This window comes from Pipistrellus hanaki (genome assembly GCF_964339955.1).
Source record: "Pipistrellus hanaki genome assembly, chromosome: 13".
Classification (NCBI taxonomy): Eukaryota; Metazoa; Chordata; class Mammalia; order Chiroptera; family Vespertilionidae; genus Pipistrellus; species Pipistrellus hanaki.
This window is the reverse complement of record NC_140515.1, coordinates 53,110,339-53,123,666: the sequence shown is the minus strand read 5'-3', so window position 1 is coordinate 53,123,666 and position 13,328 is coordinate 53,110,339. Positions and strand designations below refer to the sequence as shown.

Genomic DNA, 13,328 nt, shown 5'->3' with positions numbered 1-13,328 from the left:
ATATATATACACATATATATTGTGTACAGTATTATATTAGTTTTCAGTATGCACAATTTAGTTTTCTGGTATTTCTCAAAATATGTTATGCATATTACTGGTTGTCCCTGAGAAGATTTACAATAACATTTGTTTCAGTGCAGATTAGAAAAACATGGGTTTTCCATTAAAGCAGGTAATATTTCATTTAAAATTAATCTCAGATAAATAAGAAGAAATTAATATGGTACTTCAGATATAATTAATGATTCACTACACGGTGACTTATTGTAGAGCAAATGATAACATGTCTAAATTCTTAAAGCATTTGGGTTCCCAATAAGAACTCACACTCAGTGATGCTTGCTGTGTCTACAGTGAAGGCATTAGGTCTCCCTACATCTTCACAAAGACAAACTAGACCCCAATCCGCATGTCTCGTCCCAAAGGGATCATGTAATTGCTGGGATTTGTATTTTAATCATAACATGTAAACTCTACCCATTTAAAAGCGAAAAATAAATAAGCCCACGAATACTCTTAAATATATAGACACTAAGAAAAGATCATTATATAACTGCATGTATTGTGTAACATATAATGTATATACATATCTACATAATAAACGAGTACTATGCTAAATAAACTGGACAGCGGAACAACCTTCTGGACATCCTTCCAGATGAAGCCACGGTGGCAGGGGCTGAGGCAGAGACGGCTAGGGGTGATCAGTCAGGCAGGCAGGCAGGTGAATGGTTAGGGGCAATCAGGCAGGCAGACAAGTGGTTAGGGGCAATCAGGCAGGCAGACAAGTGGTTAGGGGCAATCAGGCAGGCAGACAAGTGGTTAGGAGCCAGCAGTCCCGAAATGTGAGGGATGTCCCAGATTGTGAAAGGGTGCAGGCTGGGCTGAGGGACCTCCCACCCCCATGCATGAATTTCCTGCATGGGGCCTCTACTTGTATAATACATAATGTATCATAATGAACTATGTCTATTAAATTTAAACTAATATTGCTTAACTGAACGATTACAAGCAGATTAGGTCTTAACCAACTAGTGTGGGCTCATGGAAGTTTATTTCTGCCCCATCTGATCTCCCTGCTGTGTCGACGCTGCCGCAGACATTTCCCAACGTCAGAGGTGGTCGCTTCACAGCCTCATTCTTCTACCTTGTCCCTGGGAGGGAGCACTAACACAGCACCAGTGGGAGGCAGAGTGCCAGTGTTTACTGACAATAGCACGCAGGTGTGCCATCTGACTGGCAATCCCACCCCTGGGAACCTATTCCACAGAAGGCGGGAGTTGTGTGTGTGTAAAATGACACACAGTTACTCTCTGCTGGCTCCTTTGTAGCAGCAGCTGAAGGGGACCAGCCACCATGGAGGACCGTCAGGTCCTGGTCACTGTCTGACGCTGGAGACCACCAGGAACCAGTTTATCCACAGAGGCAAGCTCTTGTATCAACTTTTAAAAAATATATATATATCTTATTGATTTCTTACAGAGAGGAAGAGAGATAGAGAGTTAGAAACATTGATGAGAGAGAAACATCGACCAGCTGCCTCCTGCACACCCCCCACTGGGGATGTGCCCGCAACCAAGGTACATGCCCTTGACTGGAATCGAACCCTGGACCCTTCAGTCCGCAGGCCGATGCTCTATCCACTGAGCCAAACCGGTTTCAGCTCTTGAATCAACTTTTTAAAAAAAACACCTGTCAGTGTTAGTTTAAGGGACACCCCCACCCCTAACAAGACATGGTGGAGCTTAATCTGCAGGTGAAACTTGTCCCGTGGGAGGAATGTAACAAGTCAGTCTGTAGGTGTGATGTTACCAGATCGGTGTTAAAAAGTCAAAAGTGTGAAGGGGAAAACCTGGAGATCAAAGTAAATCAGCTCCTTAGATACAATTTCCCTTTTTTTTTTTTTTTTTAAATGGTATGAATTTGCCCCCACTATCCTACCATCATATCCTCTTGGAAGACAAGAATACCCAACGGTGGGGCACAACTAAACAACATCTGGCCGAAACCGGTTTGGCTCAGTGGATAGAGCTAGGGCCTGCGGACTGAGGGGTCTCGGGTTCGATTCCGGTAGGGGGCACGTACCTTGGTTGCTGGCACATCCCCAGTGGGAGGTGAGCAAGAGGCAGCTGATCGCTGTTTCTCTCTCATTGATGTTTCTAACTCTCTATCCCTCTTCCCTTCCTCTCTGTAAAAAACAAATCAATAAAATATATTTATAAAAAAAGAGCATCTGGCCACCGGCGGGAGGCGGGGTCATAGGGAAGCAGTCTCCTGACCACAGCCACACGCTGGCCTCCCCAGTCCTCCGCGCCTCAGCAGATTCGGGGTAAAACGCTGTGATTACCTTAAGCAAACACTTGCCCCAGCAGAAAAAAATCTCTCACGAAGCAAGATGGACTAGAGCAGGTCTCATTCATGTAGGGCACAGGGCCTAGGGCTGTGCTATATCATTAGGGCGGGACACACACACGGGCCCACCTGGGAGAGGAGAGGCCAGAGGCTAAAGGCAGGCAGGTGGGGCAAACTTGGAAGTGTGTGTGTGTGTGTGTGTGTGTGTGTGTGAATTCCACACATGTGCCTGCAGGAGCATCCACAGGAACAATGCTGCCGGTGGTGGGGGCTGGAGGGTGCTGTGCTTGAAGGAGGAAAAGCTCCCAGCACTTTGAAGTTCATCGCAAAATCAACACGATCCTGGAGCCAACCCCACACACCGCGGGGTAAGGGAAACCACAAGGGCCCAATGAGCGGATTGTGCAAACCGGAAAGACCGTTCGCTCGGAGCCTGCATGTTCGCCCTTGTTTTGTGTCGCTTGGATGGAAAGCATTACTTTTCCCGGAGGCATGCCCGTGGTGAGAGCCGGGGAGCAGCCGTGCGCATCCAGCTGGAGAGGATGATACCGTACGGCCGCCGGCGGGGGGACGGGGACCAGAACCCTGAGCCGATGCTGGGGTTCCCCTGCGATGGGGGCGAGCCACGCCGGCGGCCCGGGGAGACACTCACCCGCTTGCTCGCAGGGCTGGCGGGTCAGCACCGTGAACATCTTTCCTGCCGGCTGCGGGTGAGAGGACGCAGGCTGGTCACGTTTCCATGGCCCCTGGCTCAAGTTCAAAACCCTCGCACGCGGTTAACACACAGACCCACCCCCTCCCCGTCCAACCCCGCGGCGGGGGAGGGGGCCGGGGGCAACGGGGGCTGGCGGTGAACCTAGAACTTCAGGGATAGACCCAAAGCTGCGGCTTACATTCCAGCGTCCCCTCCCCAGGCGCAAGGAAACGGGTTAAAAACGGGCTTGCTGGATGTTCACATTGGAAAAAACAAAAACAAAATCAGAACTAAGTCTGCCTTTTCCTGCAGAATCTCCTCCACCTGCGCGCAGCTCCAGGCAGAACAAACCTCTCCAAAACACGCCACCAGCGAGGTTTCCGTGCGCGGTCGCGGCCCGCGAGCCCGGGGTCGTCCTTTCAAGACCCAGAGGGGTGTCGTTAGCCCCGGGCTGGGAACAGCTGTCAGGGGATGCCCCCCACCCCACCCCCGGAGCCAGGGCCCCAGGATCCGGGAGGCCCCGGTCCCCCCGCAGTCCCCGGCCTCGGAGCGCCCAGCGCATCTCCGGCCGCGCACAGGCGCTCAGCTCGGGGGGAGGCGAGCCCCCCGCCCGGCTGGGCAGGGACCCCATTCCTTTCCCCCCCTCCCCCTCCGGTCCCCCAGCCGCCCGCCGAGGAGTTGGGGTTCGCCTCCCTCCGTTCCCGCCCCGGCCCTCTGCGCAGTCCCTCCCGGTGACGCTCCCTTCCCCCCGGCTCTCACCCGGACGCGGCTCCCGCTCCTCCCTCCGGGCCGGACGGGCTCCCGGGGCACCTGTGCGGGCGGCGGGGAGGGACCGGCTGCCGCAGAGGCTGCCGGCGTGCGGGCTGCGGAGGCGCCGGGCGGGGCGGGGCGGGAGGCTGGGACCGCCCCTGAGCCGGGCCGGGCTGAGCGCCTCCTCACCTGGTCTGGCAGCTCTCACTCCATCAGCAGGACCAACGCAGAAAGCACTGGGGCCGTCAAAACCGCTTTGGCTCAGTGGACAGAGCGTCAGCCTGCGGACTGAAGGGTCCCAGGTTCGATTCCGGTCAAGGGCATGTACCTTGATGCGGGCACATCCCGGGCCCAGTAGGAGGTGTGCAGGGGGCTGCTGATTGATGTTTCTCTCTCATCAAGGTTTCTAACTCTCTTCCTCTCTGTAAAAAAATCAATGAACTATATTAAAAAGAAAGGAGTGGGGTTTGTGAGGGCGTGGGGTGGGAGAGGAGGTGCAGGGTGGATGGTTGGGAGTGGGGAGCACCCCGATCCCCCCTCCCTCCGCCAAGAACCTCTTTATTTCTCTTCTGGTTTCCTCCACCTTCACCCCAAGCGGCACCTGCGAGGCTGGGCGGGCGGCGAGCAGGCAGACAGGTGCCTGGTCACCTGGGCCAAAGGCACAAGTTAATGCAGAGACCTGTCTCTCAGGTACGGCGCAAAAGCACTTTACATTACCAGCCATCGTTAATAAAGAATAAATCACAAATAAGGATATGAAATAGTAATGACAAATAATACAAACAATGTATAAATAAGACAAGAATAAACTGCTTCACGTACCCGCAAGTGTAAACCTCCTTTTGCCCAGCCCACCCTAGCAGATCTACCCAGGCCATGATGCCCAGGGGCCTTCTCACTGGTCCCTGAGCAATGCTCTCCCTGCCCCCATTTTATAGGGGAGCCGTTAGGCCAAACGAGAAGATGGGCTTTGCCTGGAAGAGGCCAAAGAGGGAACGTGACAGAAGTGCGGCATGGGGGCCGCAGAGACTCCAGTGCCCCTGGAGTCTGTGGTTCATGCAAGGAAATGGCAGGCCGCTTCCTGAACCCTGAGTGACCCCTGGGGTCCTTGCAATGATCCCAGCCAGAGGCCCTCCTGCTAGTGTTGGACCACCCCTCCTGAGGCTCCTGGCTGTCTGGAGGAAGGAGCCGAGGCATCTGCTCAGTCCTGGGCTGCCTGCCCTCGGCTAGAGCCGGGCCTGGGAGCTGAGCTCAGAGGGTTCCAAGCTTGTGTGTGTGTGTGTGTGTGTGTGTGTGTGTGTATTTTCAAAATGTTTTAAAAATCAAATCTGTGATGTAATATAGATGTGCATCTTTATTAAGCCATTAAGTAATGAGATCCAGCAGCAGACTTCATGCTCTGGTGAGTGCAGGGATATTTTAAAACATTTACCATAACTGTAAGGTGATAGGAAATATCTTCGATTACTATTGAAAGATGAGACAGAGGGGCCGCAGAACCAGGACACAGGCTTTACTAGAGGAGAAGACCCCTGCCGGGTTGCCTTCCACAGGGAGAAAGAACACAGGTGTGGGGCTGAACACGCCTTTTGAGGGGAGGAAAGGGAGGGGATGGGGCTTAGGGTACTCGGCACACGCTGATTGGTGGTTTCATGTAAGGCACATGATTAGGGAGTTAGGCATGGGGGCTTAGGGTATTGGGCAGGTGCTGATTGGTGGTTCGACGTACACTCCATATAAGGTGCTGGTTAGGTGCTCAGGAATGTCCAGGCTGCCGGTGCAGTTTGTGTCATACTCCGTCCATCAGCTGGGGGAAGGGAGGATCTATCAATTATCAGTGACAGTCACAGCTCCTGCCAATACCACTGAGCTCTGTGGACGCCATTCATAAGGGAAATGTTCCATTTCCTGAAAATGAAGGTATATTTTTCTCCAGGCAAGGACACAAGCCCCCTGAAGTGTGTGTGTGTGCAAGGATGCGCTAGACCGATTTTCATAGCAGAGGTGTGGCGTTCCTGCTCAAAGTCTTCTGACAACTCATTCATGAGCTGCCTCCTGAAGCAGGTCCCAATTTAGCCTCTCGTCAAAGACCCACTTTACCAATGAATATCTTCTGCCTTAAAAATGGATAGAAATGGTATTTTATTTTCTATCCTTTTGAGACTTACCTTTTTCATTCAAAAGGGTTTCTCCCCCCCCACCCCCGAGATTTGTTGTTAACATGTAGTTATCTATAGATTCAGTAAAATAAAATAAAATAAAATAAAATAAAATAAAATAAAATAAAATAAGCTGCACCATATTCTATTGCGTAAATAAACCAAGTGCGCTTGGCCTTTTCGGTATTTGTGGCTATTTGGATTGTTCTCATTTTTTGGTAAACAATGATCGAATTCATTCTTGTTATTTGTAAAAAAAACAAAAACTACGTATTTTTTAAATTCTAGGTTTACATTTTAATGCATTCATGATTGAGAGCTACAACCCATGAAAACGAAAGCTCTCTGGGATCCTCAGAACTTCTGTGCCAGGCCAGTTCTATCTGAGTCACAGACGGGCACATGCTAAGCCCTTTCTTAGAATTTTGCCCTGCCTATGCCAGGGGCCTGGCAGCCCCGGGCAGGCCCAGCCCAATCCTTTGGGGTAGGGGGGTGGGGGGAGGAGATTTATAAGCAAGTGCCTCACATGATCCTTGAGCACCAATTTCTATTGTAATCTCTCTCCATCTTTTATCACCTGATTTGGGGAAATGAAATTCAGCACCCTTAGCTGGGATAGGCCTAATTTCCTTCTCCACTGGCTGGCATCAATTGATCTTTTTCTTCCCTGCCTGATTGGTTTTTGCATTCTTTTTTATAGTTTTCTTGTCTGTCAGCCACAATTCTGTTGTCATTTTATTAACCGTCCTCTCTCCACTGTCCTCTCTCCTTTGTTGGCAATTACAGCTAATTTTGTTCTTACTTTTATCTCCGTCTTCCATTTTTTAAATGCTCGCTGGTCTTTTTCTAACTTCTCGAGCAAAATGGTTAGCTTATGACCTCATTTAACCTTAACTGCCTCCCCACAAGCCCTATCTCAACAAACAGCCACATTGAGGGGTGGAGCTTCAGTTTGGGGGGATAGAACCTCTACACGTGTATCTCCTTCTCCGGGTGCTTCTGTCTCTCTCTGTCTCTGCCTCTCTTTCGTGGGCACTTTAAAAAACAACTCTGCAGCCCTAGCTGGTTTGGCTCAGTGGATAGAGCATAGGCCTGCGGACTGAAGGGTCCCAGGTTTGATTCTGGTCAAGGGCATGTACCTTGGTTGCGGGCACATACCCAGTAGGGAGTGTGCAGGAGGCAGCTGATGGATGTTTCTGTCTCATCGATGTTTCTAACTCCTATCTTTCTTCCTTCCTCTCTGTAAAAAATCAATAAAATATATATTTTAAAAAACAACAACAACAAAAAGCTCTGCAGCCCTAGCCGGTTTGGCTCAGGGGATAAAGCGTGGGCCTGAGGACTGAGGGGTCCTGGGTTTGATTCCGGCCAACCTCACATGCCCAGGTTGTGGGCTCAATCCCCAGTAGGGAGCATGCAGGAGGCAGCCAATCAATGATTCTCTCTCATCATTGATTTTTCATCTCTCTCTCTCTCCCTCTCCCTTTCTCTCTGAAATCAATAAAAATATATTTAAAAAAATAACTCTGCCTGCACCAGGTTTATTTACTAATATGTTATTTAGTAAAATGACAATGAAGTGTCTTTTCATCTAAAAAAAATTATGCCTTACATCCCAGTGGTCTCTCACACTGTTTGGCTCAGTTGGTTGTGGGTACCATTCCTGTTTAGGGCACATACCCAGGTTATGGGTTCAATCTCTGGTCAGGGTGGGTGCAGGAGGCAACAGATCAATGTTTCACTCTCACATCGATGTTTCTCTCTCCCTTTCTCTCTCTAAACTCAATAAAGAAATTAAAAAATAAATACATACATAAAATAATTTTTATTATGTAAATTTCAATAATATATAAAATAAAGAAAATAGGGTCGTGAACTCTAGTTTCAATAATTATCTCTTTGTCAATCTTGTTTCTTCTATATTCTCCCAGTCAACATTTTTTCCCCTGCAGTATTTTGAAGCAAATATCAGGTATGTCAATTCCCTGGCAAGCTGACAAAAACATTAAAAATCTCCAATTCCCTTCCACATAACAGAGTTAGCAGTAATAATATCACTTAACAGGTGCCTTTTTATGGGTTATTTGAATCAGGGTCTAAATAATGTCCAGACATCGCATTTAATTGCTTTATCTCTCAAGTCTTTTTATTCTATTATAGTCCACACTCCTCTGCCTCCCAACCCCCTGCCATGTCATTGATTTACTGGGCAAACTGGGCCATTGGCCAAGACTTTCCCATATTCTGGATTTGGCTGATAGTTTTCGTGTAGTGTCATTTATCTGTAAACTGATAGTTAGATGTAGAAGCTTTATTGGATTTAGATTCAATTTATTTTGACAAGAATAGATGGTTATTGGCACTAACTACTTATTAGACCATATCATGCAGTGGATAATGTCTGGTTGTCCTATTTTTAAAAATATATATTTTATTGATTTTTTTTTTATAGAGAGGAAGAGAGAGGGATAGAGAGTTAGAAACATCGATCAACTGCCTCCTGCATACCTCCTACTGGGGATGTGCCCGCAACCAAGGCACATGCCCTTGACCGGAATCAAACCTGGGACCTTTCAGTCCAAGGACCGGCGCTCTATTGACACTGAGCCAAACCGGTTAGGGCTGGTTTCCCTATTTTTAATGGTGTTAAAGGCTGGACATGGGTTCAAGGTCTCAGCAATACGTTTCTTTGCTTTTTCTCTCAGGCTGGTGAGCAAAATGTTTCAAGGGTCTTTATCAAGGACATGGCAGTTCTCAGAGGATCTGGGCTTTGTGTAGGGGGCTCATCCAGCTAGTTTGCCGTCACATTTATTTTTTATTTTTATTTTTTTTGGAATTTCAGCCTCCTCCAGCCTCTGAGGTCTATATTTGGGTCTGACATTCTCTTGGTCTAGAGTAATTTTTAGCTTATACAGATTCCTCTGGCCTCAGAGTCTCTCTGTGTTTATGGCAGCATTTCCTTACTTATTTTGACTTGTATTAAAAATTCATTTGTATTGTAGCTGTGCTGTACATATCAAAGCCCCCAGTCAGCCAGGTAGAGGTCTCTCGGTATGAACAGTAATATGACTGCCATCAGCAGATGCAATGGGGTGGGGCCACTAACGTTGGCTCAGCTCAAAGGTTCCCACCTCCCCAGGTACAACCGCAAGGTCTCACACCTTCACCACCGTGGTGTCCCCGGCCACCACTGCATTTCAGTTTTCCTGGTACATTCCCGGGTGAGTTGAATGGAGCAGGCACTCAGACCGGGATGGAGCCAAGTCCCCGTGTGGTGGGTTTTGCTCCTGTGAGAAATCCCCCGGGGGAGGGCTGATGCAGCCCAGGTGAGGTTCTCCTGGAGCCGGGAGACCGCAGCCTTTGGGGGGGCTCCTCACAGTGGTCCTGCAAGCACAGCGTCGGGGGCACCGTTCCCATGGACCACAGCCCTGGAGTTGAGCAGCGAGCACCCCACACAGCCGGACACAGGGGCTGGGCCTGGCGAGGGGCACAGGCCTCCCGGAGGGGGAGGGTTCTCCTCACTCCCCACTTCTGCCTTTTTGTCTCGGTAACTTCTACTGGCTCCACTTCCAAGCTTGGAGTTTCAGGGCGCACCCCCTGAGCTCCTCCCTACGCATCTCTGGGACTGAGATGAAGTTCTTCCTTCCGTTAGGGACCGTGAACCAGTTGTTGGGTGCAATTGATTCTGTCTCCAATACTGAAGGGCCATCAATGTTATTCAGGTAGATAGATATAGATATAGATGATATAGATATAGATATAGATATAGATATAGATATAGATATAGATATAGATATAGATATAGATATAGATATAGATATAGATGATAGATATAGATATAGATATAGATATAGATGATAGATATAGATGATAGATATAGATATAGATATATAGAGATAGAGATATATTGAGAGACATACAATAGATATAGAGAGATAGAGATATATAAATTCATAAATAAATATAACATAGCTTTTTGTGCCTGGGGCTAGGGGTGTGTTGGTAGGAACGCCTAAAGGAACAGACAGTCATTAGCTCCTTTTTAAGGATGTGGAAGTTGGAGCTTAGCTAGAGCAGGTGATTTAGCCAAGATCACCAGCTAATGTGTGTAAAGGAGACTCCTGGCTTGTCTGACCCCACCATGGTGGAATGGTGTACTATCTGGTGAGTGATTTCTGGTGAGGGAGGGGAGTACAGTACATTTATGAGGTATATTTTATACATAAAATGCACAAATGTTAGGTGCTTCGTTTGGTGAATGTTCATGTGGAAACACCACCTAATTCAGGATATAGAACATTTCCTTCACTCCGGAATGTTCCCTGGTTCCTCTTCCCAGGATTAATCATTATTCTGACGTCTGTTACCATAAATACGTCTGCCTGTTCTTGAACTTGATATAAATGGAATGGCCCAGGCGGCTCTCGGGGGCGCCTTCTGACTCTAGGGAACGAGCGTGTGCGTGCCAGTGCAGGCCGGGTCCTGCCGAGTCTTGTTTATCCTCGGTGACACAGCGAGAGAAACCCAGCCATCAAGGACACGCTGTGTGAAAGCATGTGCTGAGTCATGGGTCTCCTAGACCTCTAATGGCCAGGTGTGGGGTATGGCCCCCTCTCCAGTGAGCTGGCTGCATTTGTGTTTGCTTTGGGCCTGATCAGGAGAATCATTACCTTGGTGAACTCACGCTGTTTAATCACTCCCATTCCTTAATCGCGTTAGACGTGCGAGTGGGAACAAAATGAACTCCCCTGGGACCGCACTGGTGAGTCAGGATCTCCCCGCATTGGATGGGAAGGCAGAGCGCGGTGGGCACTGACATGCTAAGCTTTTGAAGGATGAGGGCATCCCCAGGTCCCCTGTCTCTTTATAGCGCCGTGCAGGGTGGAAACACACCCGAAGGAAAACAAGAACTGCCGGCTGCTGGTCTTGAACTGGGCAGGAGGAGTCTTGCTTTCCCCCTTTCTTTTCTCTCCTCTTTCATTAGTGTTACCATAAGTGTTGGTGCAGGCAGGAAAGATAAGTACAGCATGTTTCACGGGCTGCCTTATCCGCATGTTCTAAAGGCAGGGTAACTCGGAGATACAAATCAGGCATTGCCAGTCACTAGTTGTGTGACTCATCCTTTCCGTGCCTCCACTTCCTCAACTGCGGGATGGGGACAGGCATCGGACCTAGGCCACAGGGTTGCTGTGAATGAGCTGACAGTCCTGTACACATAGAGAAGTTCCTGTGCGGTGCTTGGCTTTTAACAAGCTCTCCATAGAGACAGACATGATGCTTATAAAACAGTGCTTGGAGTCTCTGGCTCTTCACAGGTGGCCAGTTGATGATTCTCTCTCATCATTGATGTTTCTCTGTCTCTCTCTCTCTCTCTCTCTCTCTCTCTCTCTCTCTCTCTCTCCTTCTCCCTTCCTCCCTGAAATCAATCAAGAAATATATTTTTTAAAAATAGTTGTGGCTTGAAAAAAAAAAATGGTTGACTCAGAAATATAAAAGGAAAACTACAAAATAAAATCAATAAATGTTAAATAAGTTTTGTGGGAGGGACGTTTACAGCTCACGAATAGCCCGGGGGCTCCCTGCATTTCCTCACTTCCTGGCAGTTAGGTAAAGCTTTGAGGTTGGCTTGGGCCATCAGGGATGGCTGGGAGTGGCCTCTGTCCCTTCTAGTATAGGGCATTTTAGAGCCAGTGGGTGACTGCCCAGCTTACTCCTTCCCAGTTAAGGAGACTGACGAAGTCATGTGTTCTCACTGGTGCATCTTCAAGGTGGGCGATGCTTTCTGAAGTCTCCGTTCCCATGTGACCACGTAAAGCATAGCTCCTCCAACCTCACTGGACAGGTAGTGAGTCAGAAAGAAACTTGTGTTAGGTTAAGCCACTGAGATTTTAGAGATTGTTTGTTATCTCAGCATAGTCTAACGGTTAGACTAATGCAAGTGCCGGCTAGTAACATGCAGACCATTCAATTATACTCAACCTAACCTGACTCTTCTTTAGTTGTATGTAAATTATATTGAACCAAGTCTTCACAATAGAGACCTTAATTTTGTTCACTAATGTATGCCAAGTTCCTAGGACAATGTTAATATTCAATACATGATTAGGATATAGGTTTGTTTAAAGGATTTGGTAAGACTATAGGTGGGGCTTTCAATAGTGTTGACTGGTCTGGAGATACAGAGGTCTTCACATAGCTCAGACGGGTTTGGATACAATCAGGAATGCTGGTTATGATACATGTTAATGAGATAGAACTCTGATAGACTCAAAAGTGCAGCTCATGCCATGAAGGAGACAAAATTCGCAGGTGGATGAACCACATTTCATCCTCCGGGCCTTTCTCAGGTGCTTCCATTTTTAAGTTCCTCTGTCTCTTGTTCTTTGTAGAGAAGAGGAGATAACTGCATTCCCTTGAATAATATAATTTAGAAATCATTCCCGAGCTAAGTCAGAAGATGTGATGGGTAGCCTTCCGGCCGAGCTTTCTAAAGTTTAAAATTTTAATTTTAACTGGGATGTATTATGTTGTTTTTAAATATAGAAATGTCAAGTCTCAAACCCTCTCAGTTAAGATGACTTCGGTAATTATACTGACAGCACAGACATTAGCATGAACTCAATACCAAAATAAATCAAACCATGGGTGATGGGAATCAAAGAAGACAGCAAGACTAAAGAAGTGAACCTATTTGGGCTCACCTTTCTTTGAGTTCGTTTTTATTTTGAAATTGTAAACCTGCCTTGCTCATCTGATATAAGGAAAAATTATGAGGAGACAGAGAAGTGCAGAATTGGAACTCCTGCTTTCGCGAGATCATGTTTCTCCAGCATCAACTCAATGAACAGGGAGGCCGGTCTGCGCCCTGAAGAAGTTGATCCTATGGGACAACAGGCCTGCTCGGCCCATCCTGCTCGGTTCTCCCCAGACGACAAATCCTCTCCACACCGAGTCACCATCAAGAAACGTTTCAAGGTGCTGATGACCCAGCATTGTGAAGGTCCCTTACATTTCATGTCTCTCCTGCCACCTGCGGCCCCTCGGAGACTTTTCCGAAACCAAGCTTTTCAGTCTGTGAGCCTTGAAGCCTTCTTACCATCCTTGCTCTTTGGAATCGGTGTCATCATTACCTTAGATCCATGGTGGGCAAACTGTGGCTCGTGAGCTCCATGCGGCTCTTTGGCCCCCTGAGTGTGGCTCTTCCACAAAATACCACGTGCGGGCGCCCACGTACAGTGCGATTGAAACTTCGTGGCCCATGCGCAGCAGTTGGTTTTCGGCTCTCAAAAGAAATTTCAATCGTTGTACTGTTGTTATTTGGCTCTGTTGGCTAATGAGTTGCCAACTACTGCCTTAGATCATGCTTGTGT

The 13,328-nt window shown here is 48.0% G+C and overlaps 1 protein-coding gene across 3 annotated transcripts in view; it reads right to left on the bottom strand.

Moving 5' to 3' along the window:
* Window positions 1–4,276, bottom strand: part of ENTPD3 (ectonucleoside triphosphate diphosphohydrolase 3) — a 33,597-nt gene extending 29,321 nt beyond the window's left edge. Inside the window, exons 1-2 of one of the 3 annotated variants that reach the window (XM_084902848.1) lie at window positions 3,989–4,276; window positions 3,008–3,059 (exon numbers count right to left, since the gene is read on the bottom strand). In XM_084902848.1, coding sequence (XP_084758974.1) covers window positions 3,008–3,047 — 40 coding nt within the window. In that variant the 5' untranslated portion in view covers window positions 3,048–3,059; window positions 3,989–4,276. Of the gene's footprint in view, window positions 1–3,007; window positions 3,466–3,808; window positions 3,923–3,988 lie in introns of those variants that run through there. The other 2 variants (XM_084902846.1, XM_084902847.1) reach the window with 2 other exon arrangements.
* Window positions 4,277–13,328: the final 9,052 nt, after the last annotated feature.